The sequence below is a fragment of the Cololabis saira genome, chromosome 4, assembly GCF_033807715.1.
Source record: "Cololabis saira isolate AMF1-May2022 chromosome 4, fColSai1.1, whole genome shotgun sequence".
NCBI lineage: Eukaryota > Metazoa > Chordata > Actinopteri > Beloniformes > Belonidae > Cololabis > Cololabis saira.
In genome coordinates this window covers 35,972,040-35,996,432 of record NC_084590.1, presented here as the reverse complement: position 1 = coordinate 35,996,432, position 24,393 = coordinate 35,972,040, and the positions used below count along the sequence as shown (strand labels likewise).

The following is a 24,393-nucleotide window of genomic DNA, read 5'->3' as shown; positions in this document are numbered from 1 at the left end:
TTTATTTTTGCAATGAGTCAAAGGTATTTGAATCACAGTTTACAATGGGTTTATTTATATATTCCATATTTGTGGTTTTATTTGCTTAGACCAAAAGCAGAAATAGTCAGGTGCATCTGAAGTTACAAGTCCATTTCCCACTGACGCAGATGTGCTGTAGACTTAGTTTCTACTGAAAAAAAGACACGTCCCAAAAGCTGGCATTGTGCTGATTTTTAAAAATGGTCAAAAAGTTAGAATGATTGATGTCACTGAGTGGCTACTACTGTAATTAAGCAGACGCTTTTATTCAAAGCGACTTACATCTTAGACACAAACGCCATGGAGCAATTAGGGATAAGGCCTTGCTCAGGGGCCCAAGGTGGTTCTTCTAGGTTGCCATTCCGGGGCCTGAAGCTGAGTCCTCCAGACTCAACCCACCTCTGTAGCCACCTTTTTGACTCTCACATTAATACGGGACAGACGGATACGGGACAAGTATCTTTCTTAAACAGAAACCTGTCCTGCTTAAAGGGGACCTATTATGGCATCTAATCCCTATTTTAAACAGTCCTTGAATGTCTTAAGAACAAGCTTTTGATTGTTTTTTCTAAATAAATTAGAAATTCAGCCTCTAAACCATGTCTTTATCTTCCCATTGTCTAACCTCCTTCTCTATGTGGGATTCTGAGTGGGCGGGAGGTTATGATAATGAGTGGCTGCCTGAATGACGCGATACACCGCTACGAAAAAATGGCGGAAGCTCCGGCCGGCGGAGTTACACCGTGTTATAACTGCATGCAATGCGAGCGAGCGTCAGCGACAAAATCAATATCATTGCTTTATTTTCTATTAGACTGTCCTAACTGGCTGCAGCGACGCAGAGCTGCGCAACGTGACACGGCGCGCCGTTTTGAGCTGAACATTTGTCGGACGCCCTGCTTCTATTTTCTTCCTGCCGCTCGCGTTGAAAGCAGGTTGAAAGCGCTGTAGGAAACAGTCATGGATCAGGAACGGCTGATCCAGTCAGTTTAAATGAGAAGTTATCTCTATGATACCTCCTCATTTCACTACAAAAACCTCAGTAAAGTGGCAGCTGGCTGGAGGGAGATGGACAGAGAGCGTCCGATGTCACGCAGTGCTACGCCATAGTCGGATGCTCGCATGCAGTTACACGGTTTTATAGTTTTGGGCGTGGGTTGCATTTTGGTTACGTAACGAAAATCAGCAGAATCTGAACGGCTTGTAGAAGCCACATCAGACTGGATGGCTCATCCGGGCGGCTGTACAGACACTTCAGAATTTGGTTGCTTTCCTCCTTCTCTGAGTTGGCAGGCTGAGGGGAGACCACTTTATATATGATACAGCAAGAAAAAACTTGTTTTTCATAAGAGGTCCCCTTTAAAGTTATTGTCTGCAATGTTTGAGAGCTAGCAAGATTTGAAAGTGGCACCTCCTCTAAGCCCCCCCCCCCCCCTCCCCCTCCCATCAGCGCTCTGTCCAAAGCCACGCCCCCACAAACTTTGGGGAACACGCATTTGCCAAGCCTCTGGTCCTGGACCAATCCGTTTCATTCGGACCGAATGAAACGGATTGGTTAGAGTTTTTACAGGATTAAAGCTGTCAGAGAGGTCAGATATTTTTCTTTCCTTTTTCTGAACACATTATTCACTGGCTACTCTCAGGATGGAAGGACCATTTCACCCAGTATAACAATAAATGTTTTTGAATAGGATTGCAAACTATACCTTTAACTTAAAATTGTATAAATTAATATAAAACAATAGAAAGAAAGCAGAACATCCATTCTGTAATATTGCACATTTTTAGTGCAATAACAAAAGTGCAAGCAGAAAGTCTGTAGAAAACTTGTAAACATATTTGTGCCTCAAAGCCAGGCCATGACTGTAGGCTACAGTTGTAGTAAAACAGAAAAAAATAACTCATGAACTCAACAGCTCAATGACATTTTCCATTGGCATTTTATGACTATTTTTTTGACTCTCACAGTAATACGAGACAAAGTGCGTCCCTTTATGGTTGACCGTACCCTACGGCGTAGGCTCTGCGTTGGTGTAACGCGGAACCATAATTCAGGCTTAATACGGGACAAAGTGCGTCCCTTTTCAGCTCAATACGGGACGCGTACTTTAGTTTATAAATACGGAACAATTCTGTTTTTCAAGGGAGCGTTGGCAACCCTACTCGAGGGGTGTTTTTGGGGTGTTTTGGGTAGGGTTGCCACCCGTCCCGTAAAATACGGAATTGTCCTTTATTTGAGAAAAAAATGTTGCGTCCCGTATTGAACTAATACGGGACACGATTTGTACCGTATTTTCATTAACTTTTACACCATATTCTAGTTGAATTATTGAAATAAATTAACTTTTACACCATATTCTAGTTGAATTATTGAAATAAATTAACTTTTACACCATATTCTAGTTGAATTATTGAAATAAATTAACTTTTACACCATATTCTAGTTTAATTATTGAAATAAATTAACCTTTACACCATATTCTAGTTGAATTATTGAAATAAGTTAACTTTTACACCATATTCTAGTTGAATTATTGAAATAAGTTAACTTTTACACCATATTCTAGTAGAATTATTGAAATAAATTAACTTTTACACCATATTCTAGTTGAATTATTGAAATAAGTTAACTTTTATACCATATTCTTCACCTGTAGGCTATATTACATCTTGGCCGATGTGGACATACCTAGCATAGGAGGATATTTCAGTTGCTAGTATGGTTGTCTGTCTGTACAGTCATGCAAGTTCAATGCTATTAAAGCACTTTAAACTTTAAATCAAAGCATTTTGTTTTTTCATATAAAATAAACACATTTTTATTCAGTTTAGAAGTTTTGGGGCTTTTTTTTGGCAGGGCGTCCCTTATTTCTATTTCTGAAAGGTGGCGACCCTAGTTTTGGGGGAGGTCGTCGACAGGAAGGGGGATAAAAGTCTCGCCGGTCCCAGGCGCGCTCCAGCAGCTCCAGCCGCGGGGGCGCGCACCGCTGGAGGCAGAAGAGACGCAACTCCGGCTGATGTTCACGGCGGGGAGAGAAAGAAAGAAAGAAAGAGGGGGAGCAGGACGGAGGAGAGCAGTCGAGCTGGGCGGCCGGGATGTGTGAGCCAAGTCTGCTCAGATACAACACACACACACACACTCCCTCTATCTCTCTCTCTCTCTCTCTCTCAAGTATGTCTGCGCCACGCGCGGCTGTGACGCTGCGCCGGACTTTGTACAGGTGAATGAGAGCTGGCGGGGCTCGTTCACTGCTTTTTGGGTTTTCTGAAGCTCCGTCTCGAGGGAGGAGAGAAAAAGCTCTCCTCGTGCCTGCTTTTTCACCTCGGTCCGGTCTGGCAGGTGCGGCAGTCAGGAGACGGGCGGAGGAAGAGCCGCTGTTTCATTAACTGTCCGCGGAGACAGACAGAGACGCACCGGAGAGGACACCATGTCAAGGCAGGCGAGAGGAAAAGGTAAGGGCTGGAAACAATATCATGCTCGGTCTCCTGCTAACAGGTAGACTCTCAGTGTCTCGGGCTGTTGTTGGATGTTGGTGCGCGCAGCAGCTGCGTGCATGGATGGATGCATGAGTGAATGGATGGATGAGTGAATGGATGGATGGATGGCTGCGTCCGTATAGGAATGCGTGATGATCGAGACGGAGCTCTGCATGCCACACGGTCCTGCTCGGCGGGGACAGTGTCTGGGGAGCACGTCCTGTCCCGCTTGAGATGTCTCTGCAGGGGACACAAGTCTGTGACGGATTCTGTGACGCTGCGGGGTCAAAATGTGGGAGAATAGTCAAGATTGTCTGACCAAATAGTGTGACTTCAAGTGTTGCTGACCTGTACAACATCCCCATCTATACTGTGTCCTCTATTCCTGCTCTGCTGCTTGTGGGTAAAACTTATCAGTATTCATAAAACATAAATAAATCTGAATATTAAGAAGGTTAAAATCTGGAGATGTGGAGACTGGAGAGGGATGTTACAAAGGGGATCGAGGTGTGTGAGCTAAAAATAGCCGGCAGGTTTTCATGCAGCTCATTTTGATTGTTGAATTGAATCTGTGGAAATGAAAGTTGACAGAAAATCATCAGCAGAAGCCTTTGAAGTCATGACATTTCTGTAGCATAAAAGGTTTATTGTTGCTCACTGAAAAGATTATTCTGCTGCTTAGATGTGTCACCTGTTTGCATTGAGGGTTTTAAATTAATAGTGCATATGACAAAAAAGATTCTTCATGACCTCTTTCTTTTTACTCACAAGCATAATTTTATTTGTATAACACTGCTTCGATAAAAATAATCCACATTTTTCTGTTCAGCACTGTAGCCAGGCTGACAAAGAGTCACATCTCTGTTGAGCTGTGCATTCCTGCAGATCTCAGCAATGAAGGCTTTCTGAGCTTCTTTAACAGTAAAATCATGAGAAATAGAGAAGAAATCAACCAGGCAGCGGGTGTGGGCATTTCTTCAGCTTAACCGACTTCCTTAGGTCATGACATTTCTGTAGCATAAAAGGTTTATTGTTGCTCCCTGAAAATATTATCCTGCTGCTTAGATGTGTTACCTGTTTGCATTGAGGGTTTTAAATTAATAGTGCATATGATAAAAAAGATACTTCATGACCTCTTTCTTTCTGCACATGCATTATTTTACTTGTATAACACTGCTTCAAGCTACTTTTCTTGTTCTTATTCATGAATCTTGATTATGATTTGAATTTTAAAGAGTTTACTCATTAGGTAAAATCAAGAATTTTGTGTTAAACAAGAGCGTTTAGCTGAAAATGTTGAGTCACGCTATCAGGGAGCGGATGTTGTCTGCAGCAATACTTTTCTTCTTCCGTCCATCTCCTCTTCTGAAGCGCTTTTGAGCAAGTCGCTGAAATCTCATGCAGCTCCAGGCTTAGCTCTCTGCTTTTGGCCTCTGTGTTCTGACCTTTTCCTTGAGCCGGGATTGGGTTAGAGAATTTTCCTGCAGGGATCACTGACATATCAGATCACTGTCACGCCAAGTGTTGACAAAAAGTGTCACAATAGAGAGAGGGGATTTCAGTCAGTGTGGTTTGGGCTTTAAAATCTCGCCGCTTTGGATTTAAAGTAATATTCTGGCTACAAGAGAGAGAGAGAGCACTGACATCCATAGTGGAGCATCTGTAAAAAATGTAAATAAAGCATTTCGGGTCAGATCAGCATCCTTACTCCTATCTCCAATTGAATTTAATTCAGACAGAACTTGTTGCTGACTGACAGTCATTGCAGTGACTCTGCGTGTATCATATACTAACTAACTGAATTATCCGAACTGAACCATAAAGAATAAAGATATTTTCAATTTTAAAATTTAATCCACTGCCACAAGTCTTTTTAAATGTCATGGCTTGACAGTTGTAAATAGGTAAAACCGCTAAATAAACTTACATGTGACAAGAATTTAGACCCTCTCCCTGACATCGCAGGGTCCAGGCCAGGATGCAGAGCTGTAGTTTAACACACTTCTCTGCTGCTTCTCGAGGACCAACGCCTGCCAACAAAACTATAAGATTACATGATGTAACTGGTAACTCTAACCAGGTGCCTAGCAAAATAGAAGTAGTTGCAGTTCCCCGCCCTCCACTAGTTCACCAGGTGCGGCGTTATAGAGGCGTTAACCAAAATAATCTTGTAAAAATTAAAACCAATGCACATTTGGTACCAATAACAGACCGAAAAATTAGATGCGGACTACTAAATATACGATCGTTAAGCTCCAAGTCTCTGTTAGTAAACGATATAATTACAGAGAGCAGGAGTGATGTTTTCTGCTTAACAGAAACATGGTTACAGGATGAAGAGTATGTTAGTTTGAATGAATCAACTCCGCCCGGCTACTTTAATCATCACATTCCTAGAAACACGGGCCGGGGCGGAGGAGTCGCAGCAATTTATAACTCCAGTCTCCAAACAAAAATTGAACCTAAGTGCAATCATAATACGTTTGAAAGCCTCACGCTTAGTCTGAAATTTCCGAGCTGGAAATCAGAGAAGCCAGTTGTGTTAGTGGTAGTGTATCGGCCCCCTGCTGGCGCTTATCTAGAGTTTTTGTCTGAATTTTCAGATTTCCTTTCTGGATTATTGATCAGTACAGATAAATTCATCATAGTGGGGGATTTTAATATTCATATGGATGTTGAAAGCGATAATCTTAAATTAGCTTTCAATTCTCTTCTAGAATCAATGGGTATCTCACAAAAAGTGGACGGGCCGACGCATTGTTTTGATCATACTCTCGATCTCGTTCTCACCTACGGTGTTGAAACTGATGGTCTGTTGGTGTCACCTGTTAACTCCCTTTTATCCGACCATTATTTAATAACGTTGGAATTGAATGTTGTTGATGTTGAAGTGCAGGGCAGGAGGTATTATTTTAGCAGATGTTTGTCTGATGAAGCTATTGCTAAATTTAAGGAGACCATTGCTCGTCTTGCGACAGTGGAAAATAGTGAAGCCTCTACTGAAGCAATAGAGGCCAGTGACCTGGGTTCTACCTCTGATGTTGATGTTGATTTTCTTGCTAGTAACACTGCTGATTTGTTGCATTCAGCTTTAGATGAAGTTGCTCCTTTGAAAAGGAGGGTTTCTAGCCACAGGAGCTTAACTCCCTGGTACAATTCAGATATTCGCATGTTGAAACAAAGCGTGCGTAAAATAGAAAGGAAGTGGCACTCTTGTAAGTCTGTAGACTCTTATCGTGAATGGAAAGATATTCTAATAGTATATAAAAAAGCCATTCGCAAAGCAAGAACAGCTTATTATTCAACGTTGATAGAGGATAACAAAAGTAACCCACGTTTTCTGTTCAGCACTGTAGCCAGGCTGACAAAGAGTCACAGCTCTGTGGAGCCGTGTATTCCTGCAGCTCTCAGTAGTGAGGACTTTATGAGCTTCTTTAACAGTAAAATCACGAGAATTAGAGAAGAAATCAACCAGCCGGTTGTGGGCGTTTCTTCAGCTTTAGCGACTTCCCTAGGCTCTGACTTGTCTCTAGACTGTTTTGATCCTATAGACCTCCCTGAGCTGACTTCACTCATTAATAGAGCTAAGTCAACCACATGTATGTTAGACCCCATCCCGACTCGACTATTCAAAAATGTTTTTTTCTCTTATTGGTGTGACAATACTGGACCAAATCAACCTATCCCTAAGCTTAGGATATGTACCACAGGTTTTCAAAGTGGCAGTAATTAAACCTTTACTTAAAAAACCTTCCCTTGACCCAGACACCTTAGCTAATTATAGGCCAATTTCTAACCTTCCATTTGTATCTAACATTCTGGAAAAGGCAGTTTCAAGCCAGTTATGTGACTATTTGTATAGAAATGATCTGTTTGAAGTCTTTCAGTCAGGGTTCAGAATGCATCATAGCACAGAGACAGCACTGGTTCGAGTTACGAATGACCTTCTTATGGCCTCAGATAAGGGATTAGTGTCCATACTGGTTCTACTGGACCTCAGTGCTGCTTTTGACACTGTATCATGGCATCTTACTGCACAGGTTAGAGCATGTTGTTGGGATTAAAGGGACAGCTCTGCGTTGGTTTAAATCATATCTATCTGACAGGTTCCAGTTTGTTCATGTACATGAGGTTTCTTCAGAACAGTCAAGGGTCTGTTATGGTGCTCCGCAGGGTTCAGTGCTAGGGCCAATCTTGTTTAGTTTATACCTGCAGCCCTTGGGAAGTATAATCCAGAATCACGGCATACACTTTCATTGTTATGCTGATGATACGCAGCTCTACTTGTCTATGAAGCCGGATGAAACAGAACCGTTAGTTAAACTTCAGGCATGTCTTAGGGACATCAAGGACTGGATGTCCAGAAATTTCTTGCTTCTAAATTCAGATAAAACAGAGGTTATCATTCTTGGTCCAGAGCATCTTAGGAAGGGATTAGATGGTGTTGCGATGGCTTCCAGTGCAACTGTGAGAAACCTTGGTGTTGTTTTCGATCAGGATTTGTCGTTTAAACCATATGTTAATCAGGTTTGTAAAATAGCGTTTTTCCATCTCCGTAATATTGCAAAAATTAGGAAAATCCTCTCGCAGAGGGATGCAGAAAAACTAGTTCATGCGTTTGTATCTTCTAGACTAGATTACTGTAATGTGTTGTTAGCAGGATGTCCAAGTAATTTGCTGAATAGGCTCCAGCTGATCCAGAATGCAGCAGCACGAGTGCTGACAGGAATTAGCAGGAGAGACCACGTCTCTCCAGTGTTAGCGTCGCTCCATTGGCTACCTGTAAAATTCAGAATTCAATTTAAAATTTTATTACTTGCATATAAAGCCCAAAACGGCTTAGCTCCGCAGTATTTACAAGATTTGATAGTGCCTTATGTTCCTGGCCGAGCTCTCCGCTCCCAGGGTGCAGGTTTACTCGTAGTTCCTAGAGTATCTAAATGTAGATTAGGAGGGCGGGCGTTCTGCTATCAGGCACCATTACTTTGGAACCAACTTCCAATCTGGGTTAAGGAGGCTGACACCACCTCCACCTTTAAAACTAAACTTAAAACCTTTCTGTTTAGTAAAGCTTATAGTTAGTGTTTAGTAAACCTCTAGCTGGTGTTGGTAAATCTCTAGGTAGTGTAAACTCTAGTGTGTTAGAGTCAGTAGTCATAGTTGCAGCTATAGAACAAAACTATAATAGTTAGTCTCAAATATAGCTTCGCGGTAGATATGCTGCTATAGGCTTATGCTGCAGGGGGGCACCGACATGATCCACTGGGCGGTGCCTCTCACCCTTCTTCTCCTCTCCTTTTCCCTGCCTCTCTTCTCCATTACCATTTTTATTTATTATAAATATCTCATAGCTATCATTTTTGTCCATCGTTCCTGTAGTTTCTTGTGCCGGCCCCCCTTTTTTCTCTTTTGTGTATGTTTGCAGGCCGGAGCCTCAGGAGCTGCGTTCTGGCCTGTGTTCCCGGCCCTCCCCCCCCTCTGGTCATCCCATTGCTTCTTCCACCTGCCTACGTGGATGTCTGCTGTTGCTGCTTCCGCCTGCCTGCACCCCCCCCCCCCCTCTGGTCATCCCGCTACTCCTTCCACATGACTGTTGTGTGCTGCTGACGCCCCCCCCCCCACCTCTGGTCATCCCGCTGCTGCTTCCACATGCCTGCTGTGTGCTGTCGACGTCCCTGACCCACCAGTCTGGCCTTCGGCAGGAGGGTCCCCCCTTATGAGCCTGGTCCTGCTCAAGGTTTCTTCCCTCCTAAAGGGGAGTTTTTCCTTGCCACTGTTTGGCTTAAGGCTTTTCTCCCACTAAGGGAGTTTTTACCTGCCATTGTTTATATAATAATTGCTCGGGGGTTTATGTTTATGTTTATGTTTATGTTTATGTTCATGTTCTGGATCTCTGGAAAGCGTCTAGAGACAACATCTGTTGTATTAGACGCTATATAAATAAAATTGAATTGAATTGAATTGAATAGAATAATTCTGAGGAGGATCTGAAGAAAGACGCTTAGCAACACGCCCATGAGTATGAGAGGAAAACAGATCCTTTTTATTTTTGCAATGAGTCAAAGGTATTTGAATCACAGTTTCATATATTTCTACTGAAAAAAAGAAGCTACCCAAAAGCTGGCATTGTGCTGATTTTTAAAAATGGTGCAAAAGTTGGAATGATTGATGTCACTGAGTGGCCATCAAACCCTTTGAGACAGCAAAGTTGTGCTTCTGTTAAAAAATGTAACTTGTAATCTGTTTAGGGGCAGACAGGCACATGCCGACATGATTTACAATTCGGCTGTTGTCCAGGAAGAATCTCACAACAAACCAGAGATATACAGTTACAGTCAAATCTATTAGTCCCATATGAACTATTTAATATATCTTATCTCAAAACACTGCCCAGTGATAGTTTTATTAATGAAACTTTATATGGTAAAACATTGCTGAATATTAATGCTCCTGCTTGGGTCAACTTTAAATGTATAATAGATATTTCAGTTTTGTTTAAAACAAATTGTAGGAAAAATTGATGTGGTCAAAATGTTTTAGCCGCAAAGTGATTTTTGCCTTCAAGCCATCAGTCAGCTTAGTTAATTAAGTCAATTTTACTCAAAGGACTTCATGAGCAGGGCTCTGGTCACTTCAAGTCTTGACTGAGACACCTTCCTCTGAAATTCTCATTAAGAACTGATGCCAAAAATGCAAATTGGTGTGAGGATAGTCTAATACTGTATAAAAAAGCTCTTCTCAAAGTTAGAACAGCTTATTATTCGTCAATGATAGAAGATAGAAATAATCCACGTTTTCTGTTCAGCACTGTAGCCAGGCTGACAAAGAGTCACAACTCTGTTGAGCTGTGCATTCCTGCAGATCTCAGCAGTGAAGGCTTTATGAGCGTCTTTAACAGTAAAATCATGAAAATTAGAGAAGAAATCAACCAGGCCTACCTGGCAGCAGCTGTGGGCATTTCTTCAGCTTCAGCGACTTCCTTAGGTCCTGAACTGACTCTAAACTATTTAGTTCCTATAGACCTCCTTGAGCTGACCTCAGTCATCAATAGAGCTATATCAACCACGTGTCTGTTAGACCTCATCCCAACTCGACTGCTCAAAAATGTTTTCTCTCTTATATTGGTACTACAATATTGGACCCGTTCAACTGATCCCTAATTTCAGGATATGTGCCACAGGTTTTAAAGGTTTCAGTAATTAAACCTTTTCTCAAAAAAACCTCTCTTGACCCAGACATTTCTGGAAAAGGTAGTTGAAAGCCAGTTCCTGTATGTGACCATTTATATAGAAACGAAGCTTGAAGTTTTTCAGTTGGGGTTCAGAATCCACCATAGCACAGAAATAGTGCTGGTTAGAGTTACTAATGGCCTTATTATAACCTCATATAAGGGATTAGTGTCCATACTACTTCTGCTGGATCTCAGTGCTGCTGTTGATACTGTAGCTCACAGCATTTTACTGCACAGTTTAGAGCATGTTGTTGGAATTAAATGGACAGCTTTAGGTTGGTTTAAATCATATGTATCTGACAGATTCCAGTTTATTCATGTTAATGAAGTTTCTTCTGCACAGACAAAGGTCTGCTACTGTGTCCCTTACGGTGTCCCTTACGGTGTCCCTTACGGTGTCCCTCAGGGTTCAGTTGTAGGGCCAATCTTGTTCAGTTTATACCTGCAGCCCTTGAGAAGTATTTTCCATAACCACAGCATCAATTTCCATTGCTATGCCGATGATGAATGAAACCAGATGAAACGGAACCATTAGCCAAACGTCAGACATGTATTAAGGACGTTAAGGCCTATATGTCCACTAACGTTGAACTTTTTACATCGAAATTCTAGTAAAACAGTGTTTTTTGTCCCGAACACTAGGAAAGGATTATATGTAGTTGCTATTAACCTCTAGTACGACTGTGAGAAACCTTTTAGTTATATTTGATCAAGATTTGTTATTTAAACAGCATGTTAATCAAGTTTTTCCATCTACGTAATATTGAAAAGATTAGGAACATCCTCTCCCAGAGTAATGCGGAAAATTGAATTCACGCGTTTGTAGCTGCTAGACTAGATTATTGTAATGTTTTATTAGCAGGATGTCCAGGTAATACTTTGAATAGCCTCCAGCTGTCCTGACGGGAATCAAAAAGAGAGAGCACGTCTCTCCTGTGTTGGCTCCCCTCCAGTGGCTCCCTGTAAAATTTAGAATCCAATTCAAAATGTTATTACTTGTGTATAAAGTCCTGAACAGCCAAGCTCTGCAATAGTTGCTAGACCTGATAGTACCTTGCGTTCCTAATAGAGTTCTCTGCTCTCAGAGTGCAGGTTTACTCGTAGTTCAGAGTATCCAAATGTAGATTAGGAGGACGGGTCTTCTGCTATCAGGCACCATCACTATGGAACCAACTTCCAATCTGGGTTAAGGAGGCTGACACCCCCTCCAACTTTAAAACCAAACTTAAAACGTTTCTGTTTAGTAAAGCCTATAGTTAGTGTTGAGTAAACCTCTATTTAGTGTTCAGTAAACCTCTAGTTAGTGTAAACTTTAATGTGTTTACAGTAGGGTCAGTAGTCATAGCTGCAGCTACTGGACAAGTTCGTCTAAAACATATTCATCCTAGATATGCTGCTATAGGCCTACGCTGCACAGCGACACCAACATGATCCGATGAGTGGTGCTCTCATCCCTTTTGCTTTTCTTTTCTTCTCTTTTCTTAAGCCCGATCCAAAGTTATTGAAGTATCTCATAACCATAATTGCGGTCCATTGTTCTTATAGTTTGTTGTGCTGGTCTGCCCCCTCTTTTTCTCTTCTGTACATGTTTACCGGCCAGAGTTTCCAGAGCTGCATGGTGACCTGCAGTCCCACCCTCTGACTATCCCAGTGTTTACCTCCATCTGTCTCTAACCGCCCTGCGGTCTCACCCTCTGACCAATACGGTGTCTGCTGTCTACACCTGTTTATACTGTACAGTCGTCTCTGTAGTACACCAGCTAGCAATGTATCGGTAATATGTACATAAAACTCTTAGTTCTCCAGCTAAAGGATGATCAATACTAATATATCTTGGCTTTTTTACCTTTGATATGTGCCTCTCCTCCCTCTGTTCGTCATTTTCTCTTCTGATCTCCCTTTTCCTGCTCTACAGCAGGCCTTTGGCAGGAGGGTCCCTCTGATGAGTCAGGGCCTGTTCAAGGTTTCTTCCCTCTTAAAGGGAAGAAAACTTTATGTCTGGCATTAGGTTTTTCCTCCTGCTTACCTGCCATTGTTTCTGTAATAATTGCTCAGTGGTCATGTTCTGGGTCTGTGGAAAGGGCCTAGAGACAACTTGTATTGTAATAGACGCTATACAAATAAAACTGAATTGAAAAATCTTAATAAATTAGTCTGGAACTCAGACAATAGATAATGGATACTCATCTCGTGGAGGAAGCCATACTGGTATCTCCCAGAGTTTCACTATGTTTAGAGCAACTGGTTGTCGTTGCATTGCAGCAAAGTACAAGGAGACAAATTCTAGTGAATTCAAACTTGGAAGATATAAATAAATATCTAAATTTATCTCAATGTTCTTTTAGAGTAAAATAAACTATAAACCCTATTGGTTATGGCAAAGTTAGTGCTTTTGTTTTATCTTGAAAAGAGGGTAAATTATCTTGACTTTACCTGTATTTTGAAAGAAAAATACATGCCTGTGCCCTTTTTTTTATTAATGTCAATGTCAACACATAAAGAAAAATCAATCTTTTCCAGTGCCCTTTTTCTTTTTCAGTATTAAACTCATTTTCAGAGCATGTAAGTATTTATATGCAATTGGCTTCCTCTCTTATTGTGTGCTATATTTAGACGAGGTCTATTTTATGGGCCTCTGCCAGTGTCCTTGACTTTAAACATAAAAAGGTTCTTTCTATGCAGCTGGTTGGTCCGTGAACTCCATAGCTAGCAAACAGAGCCTGTGAATTACATTTCTATTGTGAGCAAAGTTGGGATAGTTGAGGACTCAGGAAACCTATTAACTGTCTTCTGATGCTCATTATGTTAGCAGGATGACTGAGACGGCCCAGTTGTGGTCGCAGCACAATCTCAGGGTTGCGAGAAAGCTAACTAAAACAGTTGAGATATAGTTGACAAGGGCGCAACTTTCATTTTGACACTATTCTTTTTCATGATGGAAAATGGTTTAGTGCTCAAAAAGCAATAAACCGTTTCCCAGCAGCAGTAGCTTGGAGTGTTTCCTCAGCGGAAACTAAGGCCAACTGAAACACCATGTTCAGTCTGATTCATGAGCCTGTGTAAATCCAGGCTGGTTCTTAAAATGCTCACGGCAGAACTGCCTCAGCATCAACTCCAGCTCTGGCACCTGCACGGTCCTGATGGGGGAGAGGCAATTGAAGGAGTTTGTGTATACCAGAAATCGAGGATGTAGTCCTATTTTTAGTAGACCATCTCAGACAAATTATCTTCTGTGGATGCATGAAAAGTCTTCTCTTTATCTGAACAGCTGCAGATGGCTGTTTTTTCTTGAGTTAATCTTAATTACATTTCCTTACGCCTTTCCGTAAAATTCACTTGTTAATGGAAACCTCACTGAGACCTTATATTATTTTAGCCCATCTTTTTAAAATCACATAAACCCTGTGACGCTTCGGGAGGCTTTTGGCAGATTGATGGCAATATGTTGTGTCCCTGGGGTTATGGGTAGTGTAGTCACAGTCATGCGATAAAATGCACCCTCTTTCGCTTCATAGGTTATAATAGCAAGTTACTGTAAAAAAGTAATATGCGCCTTAATTTGTCTCATTCATTAATAAAAGATATATTAAAAAAAGCCAAATACAGTCCTTGATTTAAAAGGGTACAGATCCCCATATACAGTAGAAGCAATAGTCTGACTTTATTGCTTTATTTACATGCTTTAATTGTTTTTATTTCAATTGCATTGAGGTCGGCCACATTTGAACTGTCAGGCACATGGCTTTGTATTTGACCATCTATTGACTAGAATACTTTGTAATAAAGAGGATGTGGCAGCTATTCATGGATGTTTGTTCAATGCAACTTCTGTTAGGGCTTATAATTGCAGGAGTGTGTTTAAACTAGAAAGTTAATGAGGCCAGTTATGCTTGCCAGTTTTTGTTTTATTTTGACTATGATTGAGGTATCAATAGATAATAGCAGCAGCATAAAGTTACAGCCCACTGACTGTGAAACAACCAAGTTTTGCTGCACCACTATCAAGAAGTATGTGAGTAATAAATAAAGAAGCAAAGAAGCGGTAATGATTCATTGTTGTTTATGCATAAAATAGCTGATACCGCTGCCATACAACAGTGACTCATTATAAAGTCGCCTGTTGAGGAGTTCATAGTTGACTAAGATTTGAACTCTTCATGATTGAGAACAGTAAGAGTTTAAGATTCTTTTATTGCCATTCATCAAGACATCACAGATAAAGCGCAGAGCGAAATTCCATATTGCACCGGTGCACATTTACAGGTATTTGGGTGTCCGATGTAACTGGCAAATCAAAAATGTCCTAATAATACAACCCTGTCTCTGTCTGGGACTAGCTGGTCTCAGGATCAGAATAAAAGTGTCCCAGCTCTTGTTTTTATTATCAATTCATATACTGTATTTGCTGTATCGGTCGGAAGTGGTTAGCACAAAGCTGTAGGCCAGATCTCAAAGGAAGCACACTTATTGGTTGAAGGATGTGGAATAGAGTTAAGGGGCTGTTGTGCACATATCTGTAAATTTGTGGTTGAAATGCGAGCTGTTGTTTTTGTTGTATTTTGACTAAAGCACGTCAAGGACTGGTTGTTAATACCTCAGTAAATTGTGTCAACCTATTAAAAACCAAAACTTTAATATACACACTGAGGCCTGTAGAGTTTAAGGAACCACTATTGAGTCTTTGTTTTTTTTTTTTGCAATTTATTTGAATATTAGACAGTCCTTGAAATTAAATTTCCGGTATGCCCACTCCTGTGATGGTTGGTAACTTTCTTGATTGCTTCCCACTGGGGAACAGTTTTTCTCTCTAAAGAATGATGTACTGTAGGGTGAAGGACTTGGAAATGGCCATTTAACCCTCTCTGGATATATTGACAGCAATAGTTGCTTCTCTTAGATCAATGCCTTTGTATTTTGTTATCACACACCTTAATTCTCTAGACCAGGAAACTGCCAAAACCAAAGAGTTGGCTACACCTGCTGATTATATTTAATCAAGTGTATTTGACACCTGGCTGCTACCTTGCTGCTATGGAAGCAGTAATTGTGTTCTTAGTTTTTTTACACACTACTTCTTCATTTTGAATTTCTGCGTATCATATATTTATTTAAATTTAAGACCTGATAAGGACCAACATATTCATCATTTTGTCATGATAGGTACAACCTTAGAAGTTAAATTGCATCTATCGACTTTTATGAATCAGAAGAGTTCTTGCAGCTACATTACTCCTCAAAGTCCCACCAACTTTGCCTGGAGAGATTTTCTCCCTTCATGAGTTTCACTTATGTGTACAGATCTTATCTTTGCACTTTTCAATTATTGCAGCGCTGTAGGGGAACTTATACTTCTTAATACCAATTTAAATGTTCTCTCTTGAGTAACTTGACTGAAAAATCTGCATAATTATCCAGGATAAAGTCTGTGAAATAGATTGCGTAATATGACTATGCTCTATATTTCCTCATGTATGTATTACAGCCAGTGCTTCAGATTAAAGCTTTTCAGTTAGTTTGGACCGTTCTCAACTTCTGCCGAAACGTAAGCTCCTGCTGAGTTTGGTTATTGATGCAGAGCAGAGTCCCAGATTTATTCAGCTATTGTAAATATTGAAGGATAATTTGAGTACAGTAACAAGGATTAGGGAATTAGGGAAAGCTTTGAGGAGTTAAGCATTAGTCTTCAAAATTAAGAAGTTGTTTTTCAACATTTAAAGAATTTCAATGGGTTTCTCGAAAGCGGTCTAAAGCATTTTGCCAGCATTACTCTGAGGATGACGTTTTGATCTATGCTGAAATATCCAAGCAACAACTAGAAAGAGTGCCACGAAAATTCATTTGGATATTCAATGTTACCTAATAATAAATTGCAATTTGGAGATGTTAAGTGACTTCATGTTCCTGATATTTTCCAAAAAGGTCTCAATTTTGGCAGAAAGACCCTTGGTGATTCCTTGTGATCATCTCAGGACTTTGGTTCTTCTAAAACACTAATTTACTCATATGATATTGTTCTGCTGAATATTATTCAGACATTTGTAAAGGTTTATAACTGCAAACATGTTATTTGACTGAAGAGTTGAAGGTTTAGTATTATTTAATGAACCTAACTAATTTTAACTAGCTGGTCTTAAGGCTGCCTCAACTCCACTATTTGAGCTGCAGCTACAGGAAGTGTGGTGCCAAATCCATTATGAGAAATGTTGTTTTTCTAATAATCCTCTGTCATTTCCCCCCCCCCCCCAGAGTCTTAACTGTCCCCTACTGTTAGTCCTGTAATCAGCGACTCTTAACTTTTCCATGACCCTTGAGATACGGCTCCTCTGAGCATTTTGTATTCCTCACAGCTGATAGAAACAAATCAGTCTGAACGGCTTCTTTTTCTTTTTTTTTTCTCAACTGCTGTCCAAATAAAATAAATGGGTAGTCTATCTGCTGTGTTGCAGAGATTTAACATTGTGCTAAAAATAGATGTGCAGCTTGCCGAGTGTCTTTCCTTTTCGGTCTGCTTTCTTTTCTCTCTCAATAGCGTGAAGATTTTTGTGTTAAAAGCTGAATATGAAGAGGGACCAGAACGACAGAACTTTTTCCTGCAGAACAAATTTAGTTTTACACGATTTACGATTTCCCAAGCCCATTTCGTATGACTTAGAAATGATGAAGATTTTGTAGTCTTAAAAATGCAACAGCTTGCCGTGTGTGTGAGGTTCGTTCATCATGGCATCTGGGCTGCAGACTCCCTGTTTAGCAAACTGCACCACAATCTTCTCTGACTTCTATATAGAATTGTGCCAACCATGCAGCCTGTGACCTTTATTTTTTTCGATGGATCATACAAAACAGTGTTCAATTTATATTTAATAGCCATTTGTCACAGGGAAACAGTGCATTGTGTTAGGGGGCAGCCACTCACAAAGCAACCAGCAGCTGAGCCTGTTTGAGGTCAGAGACATGAAGATGGCAGGGGACCAGCTCACCTGGAATCAGGCCGTAGTTTTTCTGTTGCTTGACACAGATGAAGTCTTTGATGCTGCTGTAGGATTTGGACATTTATCTGTAATTGTCCTTTCGCATTTCTGGAAGTATTCACTCTTGAAACTGTGTCTCTGTTTGACTACCAAGCACGCTGCATTTAAAACTGTCATGCAGGATTCGTTGAGGCAAAGCCAATGGTAAAGGGTTGACACTTTTGGTTTCTATAAAGTCCTTTACAAAGTGTTTCCAATTCACATACAGTACTCAAACAAATGAAGGTAGATATTACATTTACTGCACTCACTTGGTATTGGCAGCTTCTTGGCATTTAGTGTTGTGCTAAAGGACACTTTGACATGCTCTGTAAAGCAGTGCGTCTTAACCTTTTTAAGTCAAGATCCCCCAGAATAATCAGCTTGTTTGATAAGCCAGCCTCAAAACCCCCATCAAGAACTTAAATTCACATTTTGACAGACACTGAATGAAACTGATTCTAATACAAATGATGTTACTTACAGTTTAGAGGTGACGTAATATATTTTTCTCATCTGATGAACCCCAGAAACTATCTAACTAACAGCTGTAACAGAGCTAGGGATAACTTATATTAGATATTGGGTAGAAAAGCTTTATTTGAAAGGCAACTGTGCAGCTGAGGGATTATAATCACAAAGGGAATCCCTCTATCCTGGCATCAGGATACATACATTTGGACCTACACTTACACATATAGTTGGATTATTTGTGGTACGAAAGTAAACAATGGTAGAGTCATGAGGTCGATGTAAAGAAGGGGATCCAAATGCAGGCAGCAGGCAAGAGTCAAGCAGTAAGTAGTAGAATACGTAACCGAGGAAACCTTAGAGAGGCAATGAACTTAATTACACTAAGTCTATCAAACAAAATTTGGATGTCTCAACAAATATAATATCAGACTTCATAGATCCATTTGGCTTAACTGGCTACGCTTGTTCTTTGTTGATTGGTTTGCATCTGCTGAGTCAAAGTTTATACATAAAGATGTTATATGAATATCTGCCTTTTCTAAGTAATTTCTATGGAGGACATTTTATGTCCTGCAGGTCATGTGACATGTAGCAAAGTATCGGACATAAATTAACCAAACGCTTTGTTCAAAACAGGTGACAAAATCCACATAAGAAGTTTGGAAGGGTGGTGATGTTGGGATGAGCTGTGGAGCTTTAGCCTTGGAAATCCAAGTTTATGTCTCACATCAGAAAGCTGTTTTTTCTTTCAACTGCTCCTTGAAGAGGAGTGCTTCACCTGTGGGAGTTACCGGTGTTTGTTCAGTGGTGCTTTCCCACCTGTTTGCTCAGATTTGAAGAAAAGTACTTGGTTATAATTACTAGCATTGAAAATATTGACTGCATTCAACAATATAGACTCTCAATTCATCTGCCTTGCTTTCATTTTGCTGCTTAAGTGAACATTTTGTGTGTTATTGAAGAATGACGGCTGGTCATCTTAGAGGAGTGTGAGTGATACCCTTGAAACAATCATCTTACAGTCATTCAAGGTTAGTAATAAAGATGTTTAAAAAAAGTGCAGGATGGGGTAAAAGCGTGTTGTTGCAGTCTGGCACCATGCGGTCTTGACAGACCAGCAGTGATGTGATGGATTAAGAGTGACACCAGCGTTGATGGACAGACAAATTAACGGTAGAGATCACATATTATCAACTCATCTGTAATTATCATTATTTGCAGCTTTAATTCACGGTGCTGCAGGACAAAACCTTAATCACAGCACACTTCTGTCAGCATTCAGGGATTTTCAACAGAGGAGCTTACTATAAGGAAAAAGCTTTTTTCAGTTTTGAAAAAAAAAACCCTATGACATTGAGTAAGCGTTTAGTCTGTATTATGGAAAAAAATGAATAGAAGGTAAACAATATGGAAAATCTAGCAGCTAAGCAGCCATATATTTGCCTGGAGACTTTGAAAACCAGAGTTATTAAATATTAGCTGAATAATAAGCTTATGCTCCTCCCTATGTGCAAACAAGCATGGCTTTACTAACAAGCAGTATCAGCTTGGAGAGTGATAGTGTGTTCGTGTCAATTAGGGTTCTCTGCTTGTTACTGCTTCACCAAAGAGGCCAAATTTACATTTATTTAAACAAAACCCAGCCAGAACACAATCAGAAGATAGAATTTTATATCTTCTGACTCCCAGCATCAGTCTTCGTTCAGGTCAAAACTGATGGTTTTGCTCAACAGACAAACAAAGGACACAGAACTTCACTTCCCAATGATAATTATCACCTTGTTGTGGTCCAGCAGTCATTAACAGTCAGCGCGAGCACTGGTCAGTTCTTGCTTCTGTTTTGATGAATTGTACTAGGGAAGGACTCAGACTTTTTGAGGAGAGATCAATATCCTTTGTGTCTGTCATTGACTGTAGGGATTGATTTTAACTGTGTGCTGAAATGAGGCTTGACGGAGTTATAGAGCAGGCTATTAATATTATATAAACTATTTCCATGCGATAGAGCATCATCAGGCTTTACTTAATTGTTTAGATGTTTATAGGATATTTAAACAGGCTCAATAGAAACAGAATCCAAAGTTTTTGTATTTTTTTAATCATTAATTTTTATCTTGTCTCAACTCAAGCAAGTTGCATGTTGTTGTTGACAGAAGCACTTCTCCTTTAGTCCATGCACAGAAGAAAAACATCATGTTTTCTCATGATACTGTTTGAGTAACTTTGATGCTGAGGCTTGTCCAGTGTTCACTCAGAAAATGTTTGCAGCATCAGAGAGGGCTGCTTCAGTTTCTCTGCATTTCCAGTGCACACAGCGGCTCCTCTGGGTGTCGTTAGTGGCTCAGAGTTCCTTAGATTATTTTAATTAAAAGACAACGTGATTGGCAGTAGTGCGACTCACAGACCATCTGGGTTGGAAGATGGGAAATGAAGCGAGGAGAAAGTCCTTAAAGATTTAGCGGCTGATCAAACAGTAACATGCATCTTTTTCATCTTGTCTTTCTGTGTCCATTAATGAACCTGTCAGTGTGGAATTGGAGAACATTATAGTCTATTTGTCCAAATTGGTTTAACTTTGGCCAGCATGTAGAGGGGAAACAAACAAGCTAAAGAATAAAAAATAAATCCTGTTAGAGACGATTAAAGGAACTCTTCTTCTAATCTTTGCAGGTAATATTTTATGGTACAATAAATGCATGTAAAAGTAGAGATATTATGAAGCTGTGTTACATTATTTTAATAAGACAAGAATATTTACATATTTAAAACCAACAACTCATATGTACAGTATGTAACATGATTAAGGCAATGAAACTGAATTAATGTTCAGTTTGGACTTGAGCTTCCAAATATGATGAAAACAGGGTTCTTGAAGTGAAATGTCTGTTGAGTCTGTTTTCCATCAATGCTCCCATTTTGGATAATGTTATGTATCTAGCACAGTGCTTTCTTTTACATCTGACTTGTAGACAAAGCAGTCATTCCCTCCAGCACCCATTACCACTAGCTAAGACAACATTTTCCTTTCCTCTCTGTTTATGCTTCTGACTGCCATTTGCTGTTTATCAAAAAAGTCAAGCTTGAGTCCCGACTCATGCACATGTTAAGGCTTGTACGTGATAAGTAAAAGCTCTTTATAACCAGCAAACAGCAGCTGATGGATGGGGCTCTCAACACTGTTAAGTGCCCACTCAGTCACCAGAATAAGATTGTTTTGATTTCCCATGTGGGTCAGTGCAGAATGAGAAGTACATTTTATGCCATGCAGGATCGTTTTCAGAAGTATGGATGCTATCATGGACAAGAGAAATAGACCATGATAGCGACCAAGAGAGTTTGAGTTTGAGTTTAGCTCCCTTAAAATCTGAAGAATATCAAGATGCGACAAATAGGTAATGACCAATGTTTTATTATAGTCATTATTCGTCTAGATTGTATAAAACCTGCACATTTACTTTAATTCATTTATTTTGTAAGAAGTGTGAATAATAGAATTCTTTGACAGCACTTGAGTTTAATATTCTCCTTCCAAGGGATTTATAATCCACTTTGTTTTAAGAAATACCACAGTTCACACTTCTTGTGTGCAACCTTGAAATACAGTGATGTGTTTTGAAGGAAGCACGTCTGCATTAAATCCTGTGAGAGTCGAGGAAATAAGGCTCTTCTGCAAGAGCCACCTGTCAGGCAATTAAAGTGTAATTACAGCCTGGTGCATGATGAATCTGCAGATGATAATACTGAACTGTAATTCCCTTTAAAGATTTTACAAGTTAATGAAGCACAGAGTAAATACTTTTTTTTTAAAAAAAACCTACTTTTGGTTTCCAAAATAAATCTTGAAATGTATTGATTTTTGGTACAACAACAATAATAGTTCCAAAAGACAAATGATTTATAGGCACCTTATAACCCACTTATCTCTGGGAACTTTGCCCTCTGCTTGTATTTGGTTTCTTCTGATCTTATGTGCAGAAACTAACATTTTTACTGTCTAACCTAATTTCCCTTTACATGATTAATGAGCGGGAGATAACTTTTTCGATATGACACAGTCTGTCACCTGTAAGTGAGGGATTGATAGGGCCACTGTCAGTAGGACGGTATAGTGTCCTCAGATCCTTATTTTGCACATCACCTTCGTTTCCTAATACTCAGAGATTGGAACTGCCACATGTCCGACTCCAGGCTTCAAAATGGGAATCCACAAACCAGTTTATAAAGTTCCAGTTCTCCAATAGTGTTTCATTAAGCGAACATTCCTTCAGGTAAACTATGTGAAACAGCGAGGCTACAGATTATATAGTTTATTTGTGTGTACTGCTGGAGGGTTCTGTGCAGTCTGAGGTTAGATGTCAATTTTTAACTGTAATTTGTAGCAAGGTTGTTGACTCATGAGATAGGAGGACAGAGAGAAATCAATGTGTTTAATTATGCATTATCAAGGGCTGGACCTGAACCATTCCATCTTCTTAAAGAGTTACTAATCTATAATTTTACAGTGTGCGCAGCATCTGCTTTCCAGCAGAAATATGATGGAGCCAATTACAACAATTCTTCAACTTAGTGTGCCTTTTTCTTATTAATGAATCTGGTGAACAGAAACACTTAAACTAAACTACTTCATATATTATTAAATCACATGGTTAGCTTTAAGTGATTTTAAAATTAGAGATGTTCTTTGCTCACTTATACTGTTTAGTTGATTTTGCTTGTTGATCTAAAGCATAGATACAGAACAAGACAGAAAAGTATCTTCACAGCTGGATATTGGTTTGATTTGATCCATTTTTACTCATTCTTTGTACAGTTTTTTGTCAATAAATCTATAGTCTACAGTATGTTTTCACTTTTCTGCAAAAAGAAGACCCCCCCCCCCCAAAAAAAAAGAAATCCTGGTTTCTCGGGCCAGTATGTAGCATATACTGTAGGTGCGTTTCCACTAGTGGGAGTTCCGGGTAGATTTATGCATATTTTTCGTATGCGCGTTTCCATTACCAGGACTACAGGACCACATTCCCGTAATGTGGTCTTCAGGAACCTTTAATGGGACCAAAAAACAGCCCTGTAGTAGGAGAGGGCCATTTTTCGGCCTAGAGGGGCTACCTGGCGGGTGGTCTCTGCTGAGTGGGTATTCTAAAAGCAGGAAATTACGTTCAGCCCTCTAATGTGACCACAAACCATTTAAGCATTTTGACCAGAGACATTTTGCTACGAGTACATTTGATGCAGTTAGAGAGTATATGAAAAAAACAATGGATGGACCGATGACTTGGTTCAGGTCTTGCTGTCATATTAGAGCAATATATCCAATATATATTATCCAATATAATATCCAGCGGTGGGGGGGTCTTTTAATCTCAATTGCTACGACCGCAATGTTTAAAAAAGACTAAATAAACCAAGCAAGTAGAATTTTTTGTTTATGTGTTTCTTCTTCTTTCCATTCCTCTGCTGGCCGTTTGTGAACTTCACAAAATGCGCATTACCGCTACCTGGTGGTCAACAAACACAAAACAATCAATTTTTTCCTTGAATATGCAGTAATTCTCAGTCACTCCTATTTCCATAGGCCGCACTGCTACAGTAGGTGTTTAAATATGGAAAGTCATGCTTGAAGTGATAGATGTGGGGGGTTACGTGATTGCATTGGAGCGGCTGTCAGGACATTGTTTTAACTTGTCCTCTACTTAAACACCACTGCCAGGGGATAATGGAAAGAAAGAGATGAAAGACGGGTGAGATGAATCACCTGCAGCCTTCTGTTGCTGTGTTCCTGCTCTGAAGACAAGCTTTAGACGCTTGGATTGAGGTTTCCTTTGAACGTAGTTCACTGAAGAGCTGGGCTACTCTCCCACTTTTCTTGTTAGTTTCCATAAGTTTCTCATTTGGTTTCAAAAGGAATGCTGTTTTGGTTTTGCTTCCTTTGATCGTGCAGACAAAAACTATTTGATCAGAGTAACTGACAAGCTGCTGCTTCTGGGGCTACGATTTAGTTTGAACACTGAAAGGGAATTTTTGATGTCTGATTAATGAGGAAGCCTGGATCATGGTGCTAGCTTGTGAGCAGAAGACTGGTATACCATTTGGTAATATTTAGTTATTTATTAATCAATTTATTTTGTGTTGAAAAGGGATGTTCTTTTAAATGAATGCAGCAGAACATTTAAGAATTGCAATCTG

General features: G+C 40.0%; 1 protein-coding gene across 2 annotated transcripts in view; it reads left to right on the top strand.

The window, feature by feature from the left end:
* The first annotated feature begins 3,035 nt into the window (after positions 1-3,035).
* The window catches only part of pitpnm3 (PITPNM family member 3), a 179,013-nt gene continuing 157,655 nt past the window's right edge, over positions 3,036-24,393 (top strand). For both annotated transcript variants that reach the window (XM_061719609.1, XM_061719607.1), the window contains exon 1: positions 3,036-3,474. In XM_061719609.1, coding sequence (XP_061575593.1) covers positions 3,450-3,474 — 25 coding nt within the window. In that variant the 5' untranslated portion in view covers positions 3,036-3,449. The remainder of the gene's footprint in view (positions 3,475-24,393) is intronic.